This window comes from Somniosus microcephalus, chromosome 12 (genome assembly GCF_052327205.1).
Source record: "Somniosus microcephalus isolate GS21.2 chromosome 12, FLI_Smic_1.0, whole genome shotgun sequence".
NCBI lineage: Eukaryota > Metazoa > Chordata > Chondrichthyes > Squaliformes > Somniosidae > Somniosus > Somniosus microcephalus.
In genome coordinates this window covers 11,332,487-11,357,026 of record NC_140998.1, presented here as the reverse complement: position 1 = coordinate 11,357,026, position 24,540 = coordinate 11,332,487, and the positions used below count along the sequence as shown (strand labels likewise).

Below are 24,540 nucleotides of genomic sequence, written 5' to 3'. Positions count from 1 at the left end.
TCACATTTTTCAGGCAGCGGTTGTCCCTTTTGCCCGTCCGATGCGGCTGCTTGACTGGAGTCAACTGCGATGAGTTAACGTCGCCTTTCGCTGGCAAGAATGTAATTGTACACCTTTGGGACGGGCACTTGTCCACGCCCAACTCCTCTTCTGCCTCCTCGCCCGCCATTAGAGTCCGGCTGCGAGGGGCCATTAAATTTTTGCATTCGTACTGAATGTCTTTGTTGCTGCAGGGTTTATCGATGGGGTTCCTGATGGGCTTCAGGGGCTCCCACTGATTGTTCACAGTGTCCTCCATGGGTGGCCGGCTCCTCTCCCGTTCTTTTCTCCGCTTCCGTGTCCACCACACGCAGATGATGATGCAGATCAGCCAGACCATGCCGAACGCCACACTCAGCACTGGGACCAAGTACGCTGGGCAAACCAGAATAAAGGGTGGGGCAGATGAATAATTTAAAAATTGGCATTGCATGTTTAGTGAAAAGGAAATAACTTGCATTTCACAATCTTGGTGTCCTACAGTGCTTTACAGCCAATGATAGACTTCTGAAGTGCTGTAATGTAGGAGACGTGGCAGCCAATTTGTGCACAGCAAGGTCCCACTTACAGCAATGAGATAAATGACCAGATAATCTGTTTAGCGATGTTGGTTCACGACTACATATTAATCGGAACACCGGGAGACCTCCCCTGCACTTCTTTGAATTAGGGGCTGTGGGATTTTTTTTACGTTCACCTGAGGGGGCAGACAGGGCCTCAGTTTAACGTCTCACCCAAAAGACAGCAGCTAGCACTCCCTCAGTACTACACTGGGAGTGTCAGCCTGGACTATGGGACTCGAACCCTGAACCTTCTGACTCAAGAGACTGAGCCACGGCTAATACCTGGACAGAGGACTTGGCTTCAGTCCAACAACATGCAGCCAGACAGAACCATGAGCAACAAGGCATGGTCACATCAGTAAAAGAACAGTCGCCGTTACCTGGCTGGGAAGGAGGAACATACGCCGTCTCTATTTTCACTTTGATTACTGCAAGCATCACGGTGCTGTTTTGCCGTTTGGTGACATTGTCGACGATCTTTCTAACCGCCTCCCTAATCAGGGTCCCATCCTGGTCCTCGCTCTGTTGGGTGAATGACTGGGGGAGGGGTGGGAAAGAGAAAGAATAGATGAAACTCACTCTCAGAAGGTTTCGCAAATAGAGAAAAGGCCAATCAGCCATCAAGCAACAGACCTTATTAACGATCCTGGACAGAAGGAGTCAACGGACTATTCAATCATGAGGGCATCAATCACAGCCAAATCTGATCCCCCCACGTCCACTTCCCAGAGTGGTCTCCAGACAGCGATCGGGAGCAGGAATCGACTTCACCCTCTCTAATCCAGAGGGGCCAAAGCCAACTGTATTGGCCCTGCTGAGATCAGCCAACTGAGTTGTAATGAAATCTGTTTGTCTTGATCCTGTATTTCCTGTATTCGTTTTGCACTCATGTATATTACCCTCCCCCACACTGTGTATAGTTTCACTTCCTCTTTCCTGACTAACCTGGAAGGTTCCAGGTCTTGGCTCTTGGCTCCGCCCCTGACTTCTCTTACATAAAGATCCCAGGATCTGTATGACTCATTCCTGTGAACCAGTCGGCGTGTTGAGATGTTAGCTCTGATCTTAGTGATTAAAAGCCAACTTGTTTAAATCTATAACTTCTAGTTTTGTGGTTATTGAAGGCACATCATGAGCACAGACTGGGAATTTGACCCAGGACCTTCTACGGTCTGTACTGTTCAGTTAGCTGCTGGGTAAATGTACAGAGACATCAGGAGACCTTGGTCTCTCAGCCAGCGTCCTCCTTTCACATCCCTTTTCCTTGCTCGGCAAGTAATGTACAGACAAGACCAACTTCAGTTTGAGGCACAGAGGGAAAGTAATGAAAGTAGGGTCACACCATCTTCTTCACCCAATTTATACTCAGTTTCCCATTCATTGCTGCTTTGTATCAGAGGGATACAATAACAACTTGTATTTATATAGCACCTTTAATGTAGTAAAACGTCCCAAGGCGCTTCACAGGAGTGTTATAAAACAAAATTTGACACCGAGCCACAAGGAGAAATATGGGCAGATGACCAAACGCTTGCTCAAAGAGATAGGTTTTAAGGAGTGTCTTAAAAGGAGGAGAAAGAGGCAGAGAAGTTTAGGGAAGGAATTCCAGAGCTTAGGGCCTTGGTCGCTGAAGGCATGACCACCAATGGTTGCGAGATTAAAATCAGGGATGCTCAATTGGAGGAGCGCAGATATCTCGGCAAGGGGGGGGGGGGGGGGGTTGTAGGGCTGGAGGTGGTTACAGAGATAGGGAGGGGCAAGGCCATGGAGGGATTCGAAAACAAGAATGAGAATTTTTAAATCGAGGCGTAGGTTAGTGAGCACAAGAGTGATGGGTGAACGGGACTTGATACGAGTTAGGACACGGGCAGCAGGGTTTTGGATGAGCTTAGATTTACATAGGGTAGCAGGTGGGAGGCCAGCCAAGAGTCAGGTCAAGAGTGAGAATGTCAGGGATTCACTAAGTGGGTTTCAGAAAATTTGCACATCTAGTGTCAAAGGAAAGAGCTTCAAGGACCAAGAGCTCTCAGCCTCAAATAGACAACTTAGCGGGGTCCTTGTAGAGATATACTACAGACAGCTCCATAAAGAGAACTCACTTGTCTTTCAGTTCCCAGACTTGATGGAGGGTACACACCCATAAACCTCAGCTGGTCTTTTCTCTCTGCAGATGCTTTGATAACAGGATTGATAAAGTATACCTGAAATCCTTTCCTATAGGCCAGAGCGGCAGGACAAGAGGGCACAAGGTCAGGGCTGTGAAGAGCGGGTTTAGACAGACACCAGGACGTATTTCTTTACACAGCTGGAATGGGCTGTCGGGAAGGGTGCCCAAGGTCAGGCCACTGGGGAATCATTCAAGGAACATGGAGGTGCTGCAATGGGAAGATGGTTTTTTGGGGGGGGGGGGGGGGGGGGGGTGGAGAAAAAGAGAGGTGGGGCAAGTTTTCTGGACGGAAGAGATTCCAATGGGTTGAAGGAGCTTCTTCATTCAAATCCAACGGGAGATGGAATGACCATTGCATCCATAGGAACACAGGTCATTCAGCCCCTCGAGCCTCTTGCGCCATTCAATTAGATGATGGCTGATCTGTAATGGACTTACACGATACAAATAACACTAGCGTTGTGCCGAGACAGGAAAAACTAAAAACTTTAAGTGTGTTACACATTTCTTCCAAAGAAACAAACATTCTACCATCAAAACCAGCACAGACCCAATATGTATCCAAACTGAACAAACGCAAATGGGCTTGAACGTTCAAGAAAGCTAGCAATCCCTCTGATCAACTGCAAGGCTGGTCATGACATGGCAGGAGGAACCCAACAACTCGAGCGAGATGGTTACTTACGATGGCCACTTCCACTGCGCTGTCAGTGGTGTTGGCGAGGTCGCACAGCACAAACAGAGTCCGCTCCTTGGAGAGGCTGCGCAGCACTGGTAGATACCTCAGCTCCGAGCATATGTATTGCACAGTAATGCCCTGGGGAGAAGAATTTGAAGATAACTCTGGGGACACCCAGGTGGAGCCCTGCGTAACTCACATTCACAGCAAACTACACGTCTAATCCACTAACATTTCTCAAGCAAAAATAGAAATCTTTCTATACATTTAATCCCTGAAGTCCAGGTGGCTCACGATACTGGCTCTTTGCCACTGTGCTATATGATGGTTAGAGAGAGACCCGAGCATGTGATTTCACCACTCGGACATGCCCCAAAAACTTGTTTGGGTTGGGAAGAGTAAAGCCCCTTTTATACTGCAACACAGGAACAGGTCATTCAGTGTCACCAACTGAAAGAACAGGAGGCGGCCAATGTCACCAACCATTCAGCCTCTCGAGCCTGTTCCGCCATTCAATTAGATCATGGCTGATCTGTACCTTAACTCCATTTACCCGCCTTGGTTACATATCCCTTGATACCCTAACCCAACAAAAATCTATCCACCTCAGTCTTGAAAGCACCAATTGTCCCAGCATCCACAGCCTTTTGGGGAGAGAGTTCTAGATTTCTACTACCCTGTGTGGAAAATGTGCTTCCCTCCGAAATGGCCGGATTCTAATTTTAAGATCATGTCCCCACGTTCTCGATTTTCACATTAGAGCAAATAGTTTCTTGCCATCAACCCTATCGAATCCTTTTAACATTTTAAACACCTGTGTCAGGTCACCCCGCAATTGTGTATATTTTAAGAGGAGGGGTCCTTCTACACCGACCGCTGAAGAGGACCCCATTCCACCAGTGACGGACTTTTATTCCCCATCCTATCGCCTGGAGTGAGTGTGCCAACAGTTTGAAGTTGTATGCCGAAGACCAAAAGGAACTGGCTTGGCACTGCCCAATCCCATCTCACACAAGACCACGATGGGTAGCAGAGGAGACTTTCATCACACCTCCCCAGGGTGGATTGAACACAGATCCCAAGGATGAGGGGCGAGATCCAACCCGGTCCCAACAAAAATTTTTTAACCCAACCGTTGACTCTGCCCCAGAATTCCTTGTACTGCCACACAGTCTTCCCTTACCTTTGGAATCTTTTCCATGTTGAAGATGAGAGTGATCTTTGCGCAGTTATTGTCCAGTTGACCAGTGTTAGGCTGGCATTTGGCGCTGATGGGCAAAGCGTTCAAGGGGTTACACTCCCCCCAGTCAGTGCAAGGAGGGGAGAAACATTTCAGCCACGGGCCAACCTGGCACTCCTGGGCCTCTGGACACACAAAGTCTTTCACGCAACAAGCAAGGCTTCTGGCCGCACCATACCTATTGAAAAACAAACACACCTTGTGGGTCAGCACACCAGGTTAACACCAGCCAATGACCAGTCATTATTAAACTCCCGATTCTTCATGTGTCAGCGCATCCAGTCAACATTGTAAAGCTATTGACCTCAGGACATTCCAAAGTGCTTCACAGCCAATGAAGTATTTTTTGAAGTGGAGTCACTGTTGTAATGTAGGAAACGCAGCAGCCAATTTACACACAGCAAGCTCCCACAAACAGCAATGTGATAATGACCAGATCATCTGTCTTGGTGATGTTGGTTGAGGGATAAATATTGGCCCCAGGACACCGGGGAGAACTCCCCTGCTCCTCTTCGAAATAGTGGCCATGGGAGCCTTGACATCCACCCGAGGGGGCAGACAGGGCCTCGGTTTAACGTCGCAATTGCCAGCCTAGATTTTACACTCAAGTCTCTGGAGTGGGACTATGAACCCACAACCTTCTGACTTAGAGAGAAGCTGCCCCCTGAGCCAAGATTAACCTTTGTTACCCGTTTATCCACATTAACAAACAGACCCTAGCTAAGTATTCTTTATGGCCAATAGAAAAACACCAGGGGTCTTCCATTAAAAATTGGAGAGTTAGGAGTAAGGAATGGTCAGGTGGAACTTTTTCCACCCAGAGTTACCAGGGAAGCAGACAGTTTAAACAGGTTCAAGAGATAACTGGTGCTTTGCGAGACTGTGCAAGAGAAAATGATCAGCAATTGAGGGATATGGTGGGTAGCCGGAGTGGAGATCTGATTGAGGTTTATATGATGATGAGGGGAATAGATTGTGTTCCAGTTGACAGTTTGTTCCAATTAAATAGGTTAGGGAAAAACAGGAGTCACACATTTAAGTTGTATAAGGCTAGATCTAGGTTAGATGTCAGGAGATGGTTCTTTTCCCAGAAAATAGTGGACCTCGAACAGGCTGCCGTCTCATGTGGTGGGTGCGGACTCGCTGAATTCCTTCAAGCGAGAGCTGGACCTGTTCCTACCTGGGGCGGAGGAGATCACCTCTTACAGAAGATAGGTACTGCAGGGAATTCAGGGCCAGAGTGATCACTAGTTTCGATCGCCTAGATGGTTCGGAGAGGAATTTCCCAGATTTCTGTTGTTTTTGCCTCTCCCAACAAATCACATGGTTTCGGGTGGGGTGGAGTGCATATATTGTGATACACAAGGTACCATATCGCAATAGTGTGGGACAGGCTCGGTGGACCGGAGGGTCTTTACCGGTCAGTCTATGTTCATACGTACAAGGGATCTTGCCCAGTTCTTCAAGGTTCTCCTCACTCTAAAGGGGTTTTATCTTCCCTACAGCAGCCTGATGATAGGACCAAGTGCCTCAGACACAGGCCGGGTGCAAATGGTAAACACAATACACAAGTAAAAATGACAGATGCAAGGAGTCACTGAACATCAGAGCTAAAAAAAAGAGCAAAACCTCACAATTCAACGAGTACCTCGTGTCTCATTATCAACCACCTTTCTATCATTTCCAACCGCCCCCCCCCCCCGCCCGCCAAAGTACTGGCACTGGGCTATGGGCACTAGTAACGCTCCAAACGGCCATCCTTACCATGCAAACCTAGATGGGAAGTACTGCCAGGCTATTTGGCGGTGGAGTGCATCACAGTCAAATCAAAGCCCAGCCCCACCTGATGCATTCTTTACAGTTGGAGACACTGAAGAGCCATTAAATGTTGTAACCCTCGCTTGCTCCCTCCCCCTCCTCCCCACATTTAACCCAGGAGCCCTGAACCCAATTGTAGTGCCCCACTGAGATCACAGCCCAGCAACAGAACCTAGGATCTTCTTGGCGATGGTTCAGTGCCAATTACCCATCATTCTATTACATGCAAATTACAGCACAGAAACAGGCCATTCGGCCCAACTGGTCTTTGCCGGTGTTTATGCTCCACACGAGCCTCCTCCCACTGTACTTCACCTCACCCTATCCTTCCATTCCTTTCCCCCTTGTGTGTTTATCTAGCTTCCCCTTAAATGCATCTATGCTATTTGCCTCAACCACTCTCTGTGGGAGCGAGTTCACATTCTAACCACTCCCTGGGAAAAGAAGTTTCTCCTGAATTTATCAGTGACCATCTTATATTTATAGCCCCTAATTTTGGTCTTCCCCACAAATGGAAGCATCTTCTCCACGTCTACCTAAAGAGTCCCAGCATGTTCAGCAATACCCCCTGTAAGCTGCACTGCCTCCTTCGCAGCCTGCCTCCCCCAGTGCGTGGCCCATTTAAATTTCTGTGCACGCGCGGTATCTACAATGTAAGAGCCGGTGTGCGGCCTGCGCAGGACCGCTCAAGACTATGGCGTGGCCTCGCAGCTTAGCAGGAACGCTGCTATTCAGTATTTCATGATTGTTAGAACCACTCCTCAGGTCTGATATCATCCTTTTAAATGTTGTTTTGCACCTTCGCCAGTGCCTCTATGCCCTTTTTATTATACTTATACCTGTATTTAATTCCTGGTGAGTAACTAACTGCAGTTATTATACAGGAAACAAGAACGATGTTATTCTGAGAGATTTGAAACGTTGCTTCGGAGGGAGATATGGTGTGATCGATAGCATACAAAACTGAGTCACTAGATAAAAAAAATGTAACCTCTATCAGCTTGCTCCAACAGAAAACAAATCAAACTTGGTCTATTCTTGTGGAAACATGCCTCTGCTTTCAAAGGTTTGTTTACTAGTTAGGGGGAGGCAAAGGAGGAGAAAAAAAGCACATTGGGACAAAGCCTGAAAGGAGGCCTGTTACACAGCGATCTCTTCCACCCACCCAGATCACCTGGAAACAGCAAGAGTCACTGGAGTTCAGGGCCCGAGCAGTTGTCTATGAATGGACACAACAACTTGCATTTATATAGCGTCCCTAACCTAGTAAAACATCCTAATCAAACAAAATCTGGATTGGGGGGGGGGGGGGGGGGGTGGAGGATGGCGGTAAAGAAGCCCAGCACTGGCCAATGGGCTCATGGAAAAGTTAATTCTAAGCTTCTCTACATTGTGTACTTGGATAGAAAAGGGGGGATATCCCTTGGTCCGCACCCAGGGTGAGTGCAGCGAATATCGATATACCAAGGTCTCACAAACAGTAATGTGACAATGACCAGATGATCTGTTGTGGGTGTTGGTTGAGGGATAAACATTGGCCAGGGCACCGAGGAGAGCTCCCCTGCATTTCTTCAAATAGTGCCGTGGGATCGCTTATGGCTATCCAAGACGTCAGACGGGGCCTCGGTTTAACATCTCGTCCGAAAGACAGCACCTCTGACAGTGCTGAGGGAGTGTCACACTGCACCTGGGAGTGTCAGCCTGGATTATGTGCTCGAGTCTCTGGAGTGGGACTTGAACTCACGAGCTTCTGACTCCGAGGCGAGCGTGCGGCCCAATGTCCACTTGCTGGCTAGACGGCAACAACGCGCTTCTACATAGCATCGTTAATGTACAAAAATATCACAAGGCGCAAAGAAAACAGATGTGGAGTCAAAAGAAATTAGGAAGGGCCACCAAAAGCTTGGTCAACCAGTTTAAGGAATGTCTTTAAAAAAAGAGCGGGAGGTGAAGAGGAGCAACGTTCCTAATAAGCTATGCAGCCATGCAGCTCTCTGCCGGCCCCAGGCAGCCCGGGGCCGGCTTTATCCAAATGTTAAGTTTCGCGCATGCGCAAAACTGTGAATGGGCTGTGCAGCCAAAAAGAAATTAGGGGGAACATTGAAGAGGAGCGCTTTAGGGTTGGAACTAGAGAGAATGGGGTCTATCCAGCAGAAAGCACGGGCAATAACGGGGCAAAGGGAGAGGGGATGCACAAGAGGCTGCAATCAGAGGAATGGAGAGTTGGGTGGGGAAGGGGGGAGAAAAAAAAGGAGGTTGTAGGGCTGCAGAAGGTTAGACAGAGAATTTTAAATTGGCGGCACTGAGAGCGGGAACCAATGCAGGTCAGGGGTGATGGGTGCGTCTGACTTGATGTCGGCTACGACATGGGCCGCAGAGTTTTGGATGAGATGAAGTTTATGGAGGATGGGAGGCCGATCAGGAGAGCATTGAATAGTCGAGTCTGGAGGCGACAGTCAAGGGATGATAGTTTCAGCAGCAGATGAGCTGAGGCTGGGGTGGAGATGGAAGCAGGCGGTCTTGGTGATGGAGAGGATATGGGCTCAGGGTCAAATAGGAAGGCGAGGTTGCAAACAGCCTGAGAGAGTGGGCGGGGGAGATGAACAAGCACCAGCTAGCCATCCTATTTTGGACGGGTAACCCTCAACTCCTGCTGCACACTGTAAAAAATAGAAAAAAAACACATCCCTCACTTGAACATTTGAAGTAAGCCATACCTTAGTGCAGTTCACATTGCCGTTCAGGCACTGACAGGTGTTGCACTCCTGTTCCCAGCGGATTCCGTGCACATGATACTGGCCTGACATGAAGCACGACCTCCCAAAGCCGATGACTGCAAGAAAACAAGTCAAAGGATCAAGTCTTTGCTGGAGGTTTTGAAACAGCTCACAGATTGCGAATTTTTCCGCTCATTGAGGTGAGGGGTGTCACAGGAACATTTTCCCTTTGGATACCATGCAAGAAGATTGGTAGAAATATTACCAACACAAATATAAACAACCCGTTTACAAATTAACTACAAACATTGAACACCAAACACTCCCAGGGCAGGGACAGCACGGGTTAGATACAGAGTAAAGCTCCCTCTACACTGTCCCATCAAACACTCCCAGGGCAGGTACAGCACGGGTTAGATACAGAGTAAAGCTCCCTCTACACTGTCCCATCAAACACTCCCAGGGCAGGTACAGCACGGGTTAGATACAGAGTAAAGCTCCCTCTACACTATCCCATCAAACACCCCAGGGCCGTACTGATAATTCAAGTTGACCGATCAGCTCATGGGTCAATTTAGCTACAGGTGGTGAACAAAACTGCGGTGGTCACAAAACCAGAACTCAAGTGAACAGATCGTGTCTGAACTGATTGCATCACCTCGTCCACCACAGCAATCATATTAAAATCTGGTTATGCAGGTCAACAGAGTTTTCCTTCTGCTCTCCTCTTACATATGGAATTAGGGTACTTGTGCAGGATGTTTATTTGTACACATTCTTGCCAGGTCAAGCCCCAGAGAAACAGATTGAGAGAGAAAAACAGTGGCAGATTGCAAACTCATTGAAATGAAGCAAACGTCTCGTGAGGCACAGAGAAAGCAAGCGAGCGACAGCTGGACAGGGTGGGGCTGTAAGCGTTGGTGGGGGGGGGGGGGGGGGGGGGGGGGGGAATCAAATCGCTGTGGGCAGAGACCATCACGACGCCCTTTGGGGGGCACGGGCAGGGGGCAACACCCTTTTGGGGGGGGGGGGGGGGGGGGGGGGGGGGGGGGGAGGCAACAGCCTTTGGGAGCACAACAGGGGGGCAACAGCCTTTGGGGGGCACGACAGGGGGCAACAGCCTTTGGGGGGCACGACAGGGGGGCAACAGCCTTTGGGGGGCACGACAGGGGGGCAACAGCCTTGGGGGGCACGACAGGGGGCAACAGCCTTTGGGGGGCACGACAGGGGGGCAACAGCCTTTGGGGGGCACGACAGGGGGCAACACCTTTGGGGGCACGACAGGGGCAACAGCCTTTGGGGGGCACGACAGGGGGCAACAGCCTTTGGGGGGCACGACAGGGGGCAACAGCCTTTGGGGGGCACGACAGGGGGCAACAGCCTTTGGGGGCACGACGGGGGCAACACCCTTTGGGGGGCACGACAGGGGGCAACACCCTTGGGGGCACGACAGGGGGCAACACCCTTTGGGAGGGCAGTATGGCGGGGGGGGGGGTGACATGAGGGGGGGAAAAAAATTTACCCAGCGAGTTGTTGTGATCTGGAACGCGCTGCTTGAAAGGGCGGTGGAAGCAGATTCAATAATAACTTTCAAAGGGAATTGGATAAATACTGAAAGGGGAAAATTTGTAGGTCTATGGGAAAGAGCAGAGAGTGGGACTAATTACATAGCTCTTTCAAAGAGCCAGCACAGGCACGATGGGCCAAATGGCCTCATTCTGTGCAGTTTAATCCCATAATTCTATACAAAGTGGAGCCACACTCGTGTTCCTCCTGGACAGTACTCAGATGCCAAAAGACAATTTGAACAGCTCGTGGCCGAATCAATACACCCAAAGTGGGAGGCTTGATAATCGTGTCTTCAGTCAGCAGGGCGCCCCCCTGCCCGCCCACACCACCCACCCCAGCCCAGATTGTCTTCCCTTGACTGATTGTTGCTGGGATATAGGCCTACAGGCTAGGAGCAGCAGCACCCTGCTACCTTCAAGCAAGCAGCCACTCATTAGAAAATAAAAAGGGGTCATGAAATGGAAGCCCATTAGCCTTTCTGCAGACCAAGAGTGCACTTAAGTCAGACAAGGAATTGTCATTTTTTTTAAAAACACGTACCTTCTTGGCATCTGTAGCTGCTCTTCCAGGGGGCAGATGCACCTGTACCCATTAATCTCATCCACACAAGTGGCTCCATAGGCACAAGGGGATGACTGGCATTCATCAATGTCTTTGTGAGAGAGAGAGAGAGAGAGAGAATAAAAAGTAGACATCAACAAAGAAATGAGGGACACTAAAATGCTGATGAGACCACTTGTTTCCTGCTCTGCCTAATTACAGAAAGCCAGCCCTGGCCTCTTCAGTCTCATCATTAGTTCCACAGTAAACAATCGAGTTAAAGCGGCTATTGAGAGCAGGCTCTGTAAGAGGCTTTTTTTTTTTCCACGCTTCATTCAGAGCCCTGTGTTCACTGCACTTGCAGCTGTGCTTCCAGTCACTGTCGATGAAATGTCAGAGTCTGCTGGAAAACACACAGGAGGAAAGTTCTCATCCCTGACACATGTTTAGGTAATAGTATGCCACCAAGGTATACTTAAAATTTGGGAGGGAAAAAAGGGGAGAAAGAGGGAAAAAAGGAGAGAAAGAGAGCGAGGAGAGCAAGAGAGGAGCAAGAGAGAGAGAGAGAGAGCACGCGAGAGCGAGAAAGAAGCGAGAGAGAGAGTGAGTACGCAAGAAGAGAGCGCGAGAGAGGAAAGTTTTATGGTTAAGGTAGCAAAGAGTTTCCAAACACAGTAGTGCAGATGGAAGTAAATGCAAAATAACCTTCCTGTCCCACCATCTTTACTCCACCCCAGCATTCAATTCCTTCTTCAGCTCCCCTAATATCCAACTCTACCTCACCTGGCACATTATTCAAAATGTTAATCTCCAAATTAGAAAAAAGGTTTTAACTTTACTTTTCCTTCATTTCAATTTATCTCTGTGGTCCCTGACTGCCTTTGCAGTAGTATTCGGAGTTCATCTCATCTGTAACATGTACTTCAAACAAGGGTTCCTCTGAACAGTCTCTGCTCTGCGCTGCCTTGGTTACCTCTAGTCAGGACTATTCTAACTCTCTCCCGGCTGGCCCCCATAACCTCGAGCTGATCCAAACCTCTGCTGCCCGTGTCCGTACTCGCACCAAGTCCTGTTCCCCCATCACCCCTGTGCTCACTGACCTACATTGGCTCCCAGTCCAGCAACGCCTCAATTTTAAAATTCTCATCCTAGTTTTCAAATCCCTTCATGGCCTTGACCCTCATCCATAATCTCCTCCAGCCTTACAACCTTCCGAGATCTCGGCGCTCCTCCAATTCTGGCATCTTGGGCATCCCTGATTTTCTGTGCCTTCAGCTGCCAAGGCCCGAAGTTCTGGAATTCCCTCCCTAAACCTCTTTCCTCCTTTAAGACTCTCTTTAAAACCTACCTCTTTGACCAAGCAGTTGGTCTCTCTCATTTTTCTCATAGCTTGCCTCTTCCACTTGGCATTGTCAATCTTCTGTGCAGTGTAGGTGTGTCTAGAATTGTACACAGTGTTGCCTGCCCAGTACATCTAAAGCTCACACCCCTCATTGCAATACTTACTTCATTTACAGCACAGGAGGCCATTCGGTCCATCGTGTCTGCACCAGTTGAAAAGGAGCTATTCAGCCTAATGCCACTTTCCAGCTCTTGGCCCGTAGGTTGCAGCACTTCCAGTGCATATCCAAGTACTTTTTAAAAGTGATGAGTGTTTCTGCCTCGACCGCCCTTTTCGGGCAGAGAGTTTCAGACTCTCACCACCCTCAGTGAAAAAAGTTCTCCTCAACTCCCCTCCAACCCTACCAATTACTTTAAATCTATGCCCCCTGGTTATTCACCTCAGCACTATGGGAAATAAGTTCTTCCTGTCCACTCTAGCCAGGCTCCTCATAAGTTTATACACCTCAATTAAATCTCCCCCCAGCCTCCTCTGTTCCAAAGAAAACAACCCCAGCCTATCCAATCTTTCCTCATCGCTAAACTTCTCCAGTCCTGGCAACATCCTCATAAATCTCCTCTGTACCCGCTCTAATACAATCACATCCTTCCTGTAATGTGACCAGAACTGTACACAGTACTCGAGCTGTGGCTTAACTAGTGTTTTATACAGTTCAAGCAAACCTCCTTGCTCTTGTATTCTATGCTTCAACTCCAACCTCAACAGTTCGTGGCCTGTGCTACGATAGCGGATCTCAAGCTGGGACCGGATTAACTTTGGGGGGGGGGGGGGGGGGGGTGGGTGGAGCAATTGGCTGCAGCACACGAGTCTTAGCGATGTGACGTGATGCCTGCCAACATCCTCTCAACATGAAGAGCAGCCAATTTTGGCGAGATTCCAGATTACTCCCAGTATCGGTCAGCCTTGGCTCAGTGGGTTGCACTCTCACCTCAGAGTCAGAAGGTCGTGGGTTCAAGTCCCACTCCAGAGCACATAATCCAGGTCAACACACCCAGTGCCAGTACTGAGGGAGTGCTGCACTGTCAGAGATGCTGTCTTTTGGATGAGATGTTAAACCGAGACACCTTCTGCCCACTCAGGTGGATGTCAAAGATCTTGCGGCACTATTTGAAGACGAGCAGGGGAGTTCTCCCGGCCAATATTTATCCCTCAACCAACATCACTAAAATGTAATACAATAGCAAAATACTGCAGATGCTGGAAATCTGAAATAACAAAGTGCTGGAAACGCTCAGCAGGTCAGGCAGCATCGAGGAGAGAGAAAGAGAGTCAACGTTTCGGGTCGAACCCTTCGTCAGAACTGGAAAAGGTTAGGGAGGAGAGATTTTTAAGCAAGGGCAGGGAGGAGGGGAAGAAAACAAAGGGAAGGTCTGTGATAGGGCAGAAGGCAGGAGCGATTGACTGATAGTGCAAGGCAAAAGGTAATGGGACAAGTTAAGAAACAAAAGATGGCTCGAGATGATGTGTGAATGATGATGGCAGCAACATTAACAGCTACTATGTGAGGAAACAAGAGAGAAATTTTATTTTTTAAAGAAATACAGGGGCCAATTTATAGTCTGAGATTGTTGAACTCGATGTTGAGTCCAGAAGGCTGTAAAGTGCTTAATAGAAAGAGGTGCTGTTCCTCGAGCTTACGTTGAGCTTCGTTGGAACAGTGCAAGAGGCCAAGGACAGTGAGGTCAGAGTGGGAGTGAAGCGGAGAACTAAAGTGACACGCGACCAGAAGCTCGGGGTCACGCTTGCAGACTGAACGGAGGTGTTCTGTAAAGCGGTCACCCAATCTGCATTTGGTCTCCCCAATGTAGAGGAGACCGCATTGTGAGCAGCGAATACAATGGCCCAGAAAGTCGGGTCTCCACAGGTGAGTACGCACGGGGTACGCACCCGTAAGCCCAATGGCAGTGCCAGTTTCGTGCGTGAACTGCACATGCAAGGGAAACCGGAACTTCCGTTCCCTTGAAAGAAGGGGTTCAGAGGTGGAACGCGTGCGCATCGAACTTATGTTTTTTTTCCAGGTTTTTCTGGGAGGGTAAGTCTCCAGGAGTTACACATATAAAAAGCAGTCGCAAGGCCTGCTTTTAACAAGGTAAGTGGTGTATTAATTAAAATTAAAACATTTTTTCCAAAGGTTTATTATTTTTAAATACTTTAAAGGTAAGTTTATTTTTAGCCCAGTTAGAAAATATAATTAATTTTTTCAAAAATTTAAATTGTTTAAAAGTAATTTTATATAATTTATAGTTATTTTAAAAATGTGATTTTATTAAATTTTTGAAGTTTGAGATGTTTTGGGGCTTATGGTATTTATGGATTTGACAGCTCTTCCTATCAATTTTATGAATGGGCATTCCCTGCTCCGATTGGCTCTCCATGGCCCACGTGATCCCAGGGGACACTTCGAACTAACTGCACCCCGGGATACGCAAGCACTGCGCGCCGGCAGTTGGAGGAGGCCCAGGATCGGAATCCCACGCGGGCCCACAGCTCAACGGCCGGCGCGCAAGGTAAGTGCAGGTCGGAGGCTTGCACCCGCGGGAAGCCCCCGACCCGAATTTCTGGGCCAATATACTAAATTGCAAGTACAACAAGTAAATCGCTGTTTCACCAGGAAGGAGTGTTTGGGGCCCTGGACAGTGGGAAGGTAGGAGGTTAAAGGGCAGGTGTTGCATCTCCTGCACTTGCACGGGATGGTGCTCCGTGAAGGAGAAGGGGTGTTGGGGGTGATAGAGGAATGGTCCAGGGTGTCACGGAGGGAGCGGTCCCTTCGGAATGCTGAAAGGGGGAGGGGAAGATGTGTTTGGTGGTGGGAATGGCGCAGGATGATCTATTGAATGTGGAGGCTGGTGAGGTGAAAGGTGAGGACAAGGGGAACCCTATCGTGGTTCCGGGAGGAAGGGGGAAGGGAACAGACACGGTCGAGGGCCGTGTCAACCACGGTAGAGGGGAATCCTCGGCTGAGGAAAAAGGAAGACATGTCGGAAGCACTGGTGTGGAAGGTGGCATCGTCGGAGCAGATGCGGCGGAGACGGAGAAACTGGGAGAATGGAAGAGAGTCCCTACAGGAAGTGGGGTGGGAGGAAGTGCAGTCCAGGTAGCTGTGGGAGTCAGTGGGCTTGTAGTGGATGTTGGTCGATAGCCTACCCCCAGAGATGGAGACAGAGAAGTCGAGGAAGGGAAGGGTCGGAGATGGACCATGTGAAGGTGAGGGAAGGGTGGAAATTGGAAGCAAAGTGAATGAAATTATCTAGTTCAGGGCGAGAGCAGGAAACGGCACCGATAGTTATCAATGTACTGGAAAAAGAGGTGAGGGAGGGAACCAGAGTAGGACTGGAACAAAGTGTTCTGTAGGAATTCGGGTTGACCTCAGCAGGTATTGGACGAATGCCTACTAAATAATCCAGTTCGACTTCAGGAGAACAATCTAGAAGTTGTTTATTTACAAGAACAGACGAAATACAGCAGGTAAGTGAGATGGTTGCAGGAAAACAGTAGAGTAGGTCTTTCCCCAGCGGGGACGCCACGAGGACAGAGTCCGCAGTCCTGTGGATAGCGTGATGACGTCATCACGCTTGGCTGTGTTTTCCCACGCTTCGGGCGTCACGTGACCGCGTCGTGACGTCAGCACGTTCGCCCGCGCATCACGTGACCCACGCCGATACGTCGGCACGTTTACCCGGCACTGAGGCTGGCCGTTGCATCCAAAGTCGCGGGAGCAAGAGGCACCCGGCGCTGCCGCTGGCCGATGCAGCCGAAGTCGCGAGAGCGGGAGGCGCCGGCACCACAGCTGGCCGATGCGGCCGAAGTCGCGGGCGCGGTAGGCCGAGCTGTGCCGGCGGCCGTGCGTCACGTGATGCGCGACATGACATCAGCGCGTTAGGTCACGTCTTAAAGGGGCAACAGCCCAAACAGGTAAGTTATGTACATACAAAAGGTAAGTTAAAGGGAATTATGTATATATACACACATAGTAAGGGACACCTGGTGGAACCGCCGCAGTTCCACATATCCCATGAAAAGGCAGGCCTAGCTAGGGCCCATGTGGGTGCCCATAGCAACACCTTTAATTTGGAACAGTGACTATACTTCAAAAAGTACTTCATTGGCTGTAAAGCGCTTTGGACACCGAGATTGTGAAAGGCGCTATTTAAATGCAAGTTCTTTGCTTCAGGTACAGAGAGGGAACCAAAATAAAGGCGACCTCGCCAGCTCACAAAGGTTTACAGCACCAATAAAAAATAATTTAAACTAGTCAAACCTTTGCTGCATTAATTGGACAACAACATTTACATAGTGCCTCTAACCTAGTAGAACAACCCAAGGCGTACACAGGGGCGTTATCAAACAAAATTTGTCAGCGAGTCACATAAGGAGATGGTTAAAGTGTCACGAAAGACAGTTTACATTTCAGGCAGAATTAAAGTGGACTAAAGCAAAGGTTTTTATTTATTTATTTATTTATTTATTTTTTTTAAGTCCTTCGAGTTTCTTTAAGACGAAAAATGAAGAACGTGACTGGGGAAAGACCGTTATCTGTGAAGGGACAAAGGTGGCAAGGGGGCTTTTCACACCGGATGAATAATTCAATCAGCTGGTGTTGCATTATATGAGGTACAACTGGCCTTCACTCAGCTGAATGTATCGAGAGGTCAAGACTGACGGGAACAAAAGGGGAGTTGGGTCATAATGGCACGACCTCTGAACTCTCTGCTCTGCACATTAGGTACTTACTGATTCGGCAGTCGGGCCCAGCAAAACCTGGAGCGCATTCACATCGAAACCAATTCACACCGTCGACACAGATGCCTCCATTATAGCTGTAAAGACATAAAGCACACCCACCACTTGCCCGTTAGAAAGAAGTGATCTCCCGCTACTGTCAACACAACCACAGCTGAGAAGCGAGGACACACAAAAACACACAACTTCTGCCTCAACATCACCAGCTATTCAAATGCAAATTTCAATTGTCATGAACAGAGGACATTTCTAGCACTCAGCTAACAATGCGAGAATGGAAGGTTCCAGAACCCCTGCTATTACACTTTCAGCCTACTCTCCACAAAGAATTTCCATTATTAGCCCCTCTCTCCCCCATCGCCCCCCCCACCCCTTAAAGCTTGGGTGATTATACCTTGTGCAGCAGAGAATGCAGCCCCCTCCCCACCATGAGCTCTGGCTTTTCACACTCACTCCATGGGACTTACTTGGGTGCAGGATTGTCATTTAGCTGAGGACAAGCGTGAGATCGAGGGATTTGCACCAAATCTGTTACAAAGCCGATTAAACGCTGCAGATTTATTTTTAAAATGAGATTACAACAATCCTCCCCCCCCCCCCCCCCCACCTATCCATTGCAGACGGGCTGGATTACACTGGCCTCCCATTCTGACTGTTGTCAGGTTTTTAAATTTTAAAGATGTGAAGACTGGCCTAAAGGCCTGCAGTGCGCGTGTTGGGAGAGCGGAAAGGGGAAATGCTTCTGATAAAGGGTCTGAATCAAAACCAGAACAAATCTTTTATCTTTCTTTTTCTGGCCAATATTATTTCTTCTTCTTCTTCTTAGGCAGTCCCTCGGAACCGAGGATGACTTACTTCCACATTAAAAATGAGTTCGCAGGTGACTGATGAGTCCAATGCGGGACCTACAGTCTCTGTCACAGGTGGGGCAGACGGTGGTTGAGGGGACAGGTGGGTGGGGTGCTTGGGTTGACATGCGCTCCTTGCGCTTGACTTCCGCTTGCTCCCGAAGAGACTCAAAATGTTCGCCGCCTTCCCGGATGCTTCTCCTCCACTTTGTGCGGTTTTGGGCCAGGGATTCCCAGGTGTCAGTGGGGATGTTACACTTTTTCCAAGGAGGCTTTGAGGGTGTCCTTGAAGCGTTTCCTCTGCCCACCTGTGGCTCTGTTGCCGTGCCGGAGCTCCGAATAGAGCGCTTGTTTTGGGAATCTCGTATCGGGCATGCGGACAATGTGACCTGTCCATCGGAGCTGATTGAGGGTGGTCAGAGCTTCGATGCTGGGGATATTGGCCTGAGCAAGAATACGGACGTTGGTGCGCCTATCCTGCCAATGGATTTGCAGGATCTTGCGGAGGCAGCGTTGGTGGTACCTCGCCAGTGCTTTGAGGTGCCTGCTGTACATGGTCCGTGTCTCTGAGGCATACAGCAGGGCAGGTATCACTGCTGCCCTGTAGACCATGAGCTTAGTGCCGGGTTAGAGGTCCTGGTCTTCAAACACTCTCTTCCTCAGGCGACCGAAGGCTGCACTGGCACACTGAAGGCGGTGTTGGACTTCGTCGTCGACGTCTGCCCTTGTTGACAGTAGGCTCCCGAGGTATGGAAAGTGGTCCACGTTGGCCAAGGCCTTGTCGTGAATTTTGATAATCGGGGGGCAGCACTGTGTGGAGGGGGCAGGTTGGTAGAGGATCTTTGTCTTACGGATGTTTAGTGTAAGGCCCATGCTCTCGTACGCTTCGGTGAAGGTGTTTACGATGGTTTGGAGTTCGACCTCCGAGTGAGCGCAGACGCAAGCATCGTCTGCATACTGTAATTCGACGACAGATGGGACGACCTTGGATCTGGACTAGAGGAGACGGAGGTTGAACAGTTTCCCGTTTGTTCTGTAAATTAGCTCCACTCCAGTGGGGAGCTTACCGAGGGCGAGATGGAGCATTGCAGCAAGGAAGATTGAGAAGAGCGTTGGTGCGATGACACAGCCTTGCGTGACCCCGGTTCGTACGTGAATTGGGTCTGTGGTGGAACCGTTGGCCAGGATCACGGCTTGCATGTCGTCGTGAAGCAGGCGGAGGATAGTGTCAAACTTTTGAGGGCAGCCAAATTTGAGGAGGACACTCCATAATCCCTCACGGTTGACAGTGTCGAAGGCCTTTGTGAGATCAAAGGCGGCCATGTACAGCGGTTGGTGCTGTTCCGGGCATTTCTCTTGTAATTGACGTGCGGTGAAGATCATGTCCATTGTGCCCCTTAGTGGTCAGAATCCGCATTGCGACTCTGGGAGGAGCTCTTCGGCCACTGGGAGAAGGCGATTGAGGAGGATTCTTACGATGACTTTCCCTGTGGCAGATAGCAGGGAAACTCTTTTGTAATTACCACAATCGGACTGGTCACCTTTCTTGAAGATGGTCACAATTACGGCGTCGGAGATCCCCTGGCATGCTCCTCTCCTTCCAGATAAGAGAAATGAGCTCGTGAATTTGCGCCAGTAGTGCTTCTCCGCTATGCTTTAGTGCCTTGGCGGGGATTTCATCTGCTCCGGAGGTCTTGTTCTTCAGTTGTCGGATGGCCTTTTCAACCTCTTGCCGGGCTGGGGTTGTGCTGAAATGGTGGCGGGTAGCATGCTGTGGGATGGAGTTGAGGACACTCGTGTCGAAGACAGAGTTGTGGTTAAGGAGATCTTTGAAGTGCTCCTTCCAGCGGGCATCGACTGCTTCCCTGTCCTTGATGAGTACCTCTCCGTTCTTGGCCCGCAGTGGGGAAGGGCCTTGGGTGCTTGGGCCGCAGATGGTCTTGGCTGCGCTAAAGAATCCACGCACGTCGTGGTTGTCGGCTAGCTGCTGGATCTCCTGCGCTTTCTCCACCCACCATCTGTTCTTTAGGTCGCGAGTTTTTTGTTGGACCTCCGCTCTACAGAAGCCTGAAGGCCGTTTTCTTGCTCTCGAGTTCTGTTGCTGTTTCCAGATCAGAAATGCCTTGCACTTGCGGCTTATTAGCTCCTGGATCTCCTGGTCCTTCTCGTCGAACCAGTCTTGGTGTTTCCTGGTTGAGGGACAGAGCGTCTCTTCACAGTTGCCGATTATGGAGGCCTTGAGTGCAGACCAGACGCTGTGGGCACTGTGTCTCTGCATCACTGGGAGTCGTCAGGTTGTTTGGGAGGTGCAGGCTGAATAGGGCTTTCTTAGCAGGGTCTTTGAGTGCTCCAGCGTTGATTTTCCTGCGGCATTGTTTCTGTTGCCGCCGCTGTTTTGGGGCTACATTGATGGAGATGACAGAGCGGATTAGGCGGTGGTCTGTCCAGTCGTCAGCTCCTGTCATGGCGCGGGTGATGAGGACGTCCTTGCGGTCCCTCATTCCGACGATGACGTAGTCCAGCAGATGCCAGTGCTTGGAACGAGGGTGCTGCCATGAAGCCTTGTACTTGTCGCTCTGACGGAACAAGGTGTTGGTTATGACGAGGCCATGTTCTAAGCATTTCGACAGGAGGAGGGTACCGTTGGAGTTGGCTTTCCCTACCCCCTCTCTGCTGATCACACCTCCCCAGAGGTCGGTGTCCTTTCCAACTCTGGTGTTGAGGTGTTGAAGTTGCCAAGGAGGATCAGCTTGTCGCCCGTTGGGGCTCGGGACAGGGAGTGTTCGAGGCTGGAGTAGAGTTCCTCTTTGGTCTTGTCTGTGGCTTCCAGTGTTGGGGCGTACGCACGGACGACCGTAGCGCACTGGTTTCGGGCTAGGGTGAGTCGAAGGGTCATGAGGCGCTCGTTTATACCACTAGGGGAGTCTGAGACGCCCGACCAGTTCCTTTTTTATGGCGAAGCCTACCCCATGGAGGCGGCGTTCTTCTTCGGGTTTGCCTTTCCAGAAGGTGGTGTAACCACCGCCTTGCTCCTTGAGCTGGCCTTCCCCTGCCCTTTCGGGTCTCACTTAGGGCAGCGATGTCAATGTCGAAGCGTCTGAGCTCCCGGGCAACGAAAGCAGTACGGCATTCCGGTCTGTCACTGTTGGGGTTGCCCGTGAGGGTCCTGACATTCCAGGTCCTGAACTTCATTTTAAAGGGTGGAAGATGCCTGTGCATGAATTCTTTTAATGTGGGGTGGCCGTTGCACACCAGCTACCACACGGGCTTGACAGAGCAAGGTCTCGGTACAATGGCAAGGGGATCCAAGACGATTGGAGACCGGGCTCTGCTACATCGGCCTAGCACACACACACAAACATACCCTACTGCCCTCCTCCCTCCTTCCCGCAGGTCCTCTCTGCCTGGGTTTCATAAGATGCACTGTGGTCCTCCCGACCTCGCTGTTGGCCCGTGCCGCACCTTCCCTGGGCCCCGGCCCCGCTGTTGGTTCACGCTGCGCCACTCCTGGGCCTTGACCTCGCTGCTGGGCTCGTCCTCGTTCCTGGCCTCGGACATGAATGATGTTGTCTCTCAGGATCAAATTAGCATTGATATTCTCGCTTTGGGAGCTAAGTTTAAGTGAAGAGCCAGTACTCACTGAGAACAAAGAACAGGCATGGTTGGGGGATGGGCAGTTGGCTCAGGTAACTTTAACCTTGCAACTTGAACTTGCAGTTAGGGATAAAAATGCACCAGTCAAGATGGCTCCTGTGCTGGCAGCTCCCTAGTGAGCTCCTTTGCCATCCTTGACAACCCATTGCCATCCTTTGCTCTCTTTCCCCCCAGTCTCCCCTCTCCTGCTATTTAAGCTCCCCTGGCTCTAATAGTGGCCAATATTTATCCCTCAACCAACATAACAAAAATAGATTATCCGGTCGGTCATTATCCCACTGCTGTTTGTGAGAGCTTGCTGTGCGCAACTGGCTGCCACATTTCCTACATTACAACAGTGAATACACTTCAAAAGTACTTCATTGGTTGTAAAACGCTTTGGGACGTCCTGAGGTCGTGAAAGGCACTATGTAAATGCCAGTCTTTCTTTCTTTTCAAGTACAGACAGACTGGCTGCGTATTAGGGTGTCAGCCGTGGCTCAGTGGGTAGCACTCTCGCCTCGGAGTCAGAAGGTAGTGGGTTCATGCCCCCACTCCAGAGACTTGTGCCCATAAAGCTGAGTGAGCGCTACACTGTCGGAGGCCCTGTCTGCCCTCTCAGATGGACGTAGAAGATCCCGCAGCACTATTTGAAGAGCAGGGGAGTTCTCCCCGGTGTCCTGGCCAATATTTATCCCTCAACCAACATGCCTAAAACAGATTCTCTCATTACTATAAATAAGGAGAAACTATTTCCATTGGCATGAGGTTCAGTAATCAGAGAACACAGAGCTAAAATAATTGGCAAAAGAACCAGAGGGGAGAAATGCATTTTACGCAGCAAGGCATGATGATCTGGAACGCGCTGCCTGAAAGGCGGTGAAAGCAGATTCAATAGTAACTTTCAAAAGGGAATGGACTGCAGAGTTCTGGCAATAAAGGTAATACTGCTGGGAGCGTCACTTACCATGGGTGAGGGTTACAGTCATTCTTATCTGTGGAACAAACAAAAGGAAAATTTAACAACTTCAACTAAATCCTGGAGGGGATTCTGATCAGCAGCAGCTCACAAGGGAGATCCCCAGTCCCCGCTGCCACTGAAACATGGCCAAGTGGTGACTTTCGTAGATCAGTCTTTCAGACGCAACATTAAATGGGAGGACACGCCTGTCTCTTCAGGTGGATGTAAAAGATCTCATGGAATCATTCATCAGTTCTCGCTGCTCTTTTGAAGTTAGGGCCGAGGAACCAGCTAGGACAGAGCCATGTCAGATACTCGAGCCCCATAATCCAGGCCGACACTCCAAGTGCAGTACTGAGGGAGTGCTGCACTGTTGGAGGTGCTTCCTTTCGAATGAGACGTTAAACTGAGGCCCCATCTGCCCTCTTGGGTTAGATCCCATGTCACCATTCCGAAGAGCAGGGGAGTTCTCCCCGGCGTCCGGAGGAATATTTAATCCCTCAATCAGCACCTCCAAAATAACTGGTCTCATTAGTGTTTGTGGGACCTCGCTCACCGGCTTCCTGCTGATACGTACAGGCGCAGGGCAGCCGGCAGACACACACAAGATCAGAGCATCTGGCAGTCATCGGAACTTACTTTGAGTGCAGCTCGGGCCTTCCCATCCCTCCTTGCACACGCAGGTGAAGGCGTCACCACTACCTACGCACGTCCCTCCATTCTGGCAAGGGTTGGGGATGCAACTGCTGTTCTTAGCTGGAACACAAGGCACTTCACTTGTCAAATCATTTTCAACAGGAAACCAATTAAAATATCTAAGGTGATAGGGAGGGGTAAAAAAAAATCATGGCCCACACCTCGGCAAGATTAGTGGCTGTGTTAGTGACACCATGACGGTAGCAGGAAGACATCCTGTGGTCAGTATTTCCTGCAAAACCGTAATAGCATTCACTAAGAACGCAGTTACGAGTTTGCCAGAATCTACTGATCTCCCCCAACCATCCCCTCCCCCCACTCCCCAGTCCAGTTGACGTACTTTACCCAGCATGAAGAATCTAAATCGTTTGACCAGAGGAATTTCCTGAAAGGTCACATCTTTCCGATCAACCCAATGCTCCAGCGGGAATCCAAACAATCTTACAGGCCCCGATCATTTTTTGACAAATAGAAGGCTGCCGCCCCTCCACCCTCCCCAATTAAAAATTCCCATTGTATCTCACCGTAGGGTTACAGGTCAATTCTCCGTGGCAGCTTTAACCTCACCGTTTCTAATCAGTTATCAGGCCACGTTTTCTTTGTGCGCTGGAGCGGGCGTTCTCCAAATTCCAACCAGCAATTTCCAATAAAATCCACCACAATCCCCCCACCAACATATTGCTCTCTCCTTCAGCTCGGCTCTGTCGGTAGCACTCTCCAAGCCAAAAGGGTTGCGGGTTCAAGTCCCATTCAAGGACTCGATCGCGAAGGGAGTGCAGCTTTGCCGGAGGAGCCGGCCTCCAGGTAAAGACCGCAAATCAAGGCCATCACCTTGACCTAAGGTGGTTCATTTAGAAGAGGAGCAGGGAGTCAAGAAGATATTTTAGACAGCTTCTCTATAAAAAAAAGAGAAAGATGATGAACTCAC

The 24,540-nt window shown here is 49.8% G+C and overlaps 1 protein-coding gene across 1 annotated transcript in view; it reads right to left on the bottom strand.

Annotated features, from left to right (window-relative positions):
* Positions 1–24,540, bottom strand: part of jag2b (jagged canonical Notch ligand 2b) — a 224,705-nt gene that overhangs the window by 764 nt on the left and 199,401 nt on the right. The window contains 11 exon segments of the mRNA XM_086004168.1: positions 5–414; positions 983–1,139; positions 3,455–3,586; positions 4,632–4,830; positions 4,832–4,866; positions 9,224–9,339; positions 11,333–11,364; positions 11,366–11,444; positions 17,466–17,551; positions 22,923–22,950; positions 23,556–23,672. Of these exon segments, the coding sequence (XP_085860294.1) occupies positions 5–414; positions 983–1,139; positions 3,455–3,586; positions 4,632–4,830; positions 4,832–4,866; positions 9,224–9,339; positions 11,333–11,364; positions 11,366–11,444; positions 17,466–17,551; positions 22,923–22,950; positions 23,556–23,672 (1,391 nt within the window).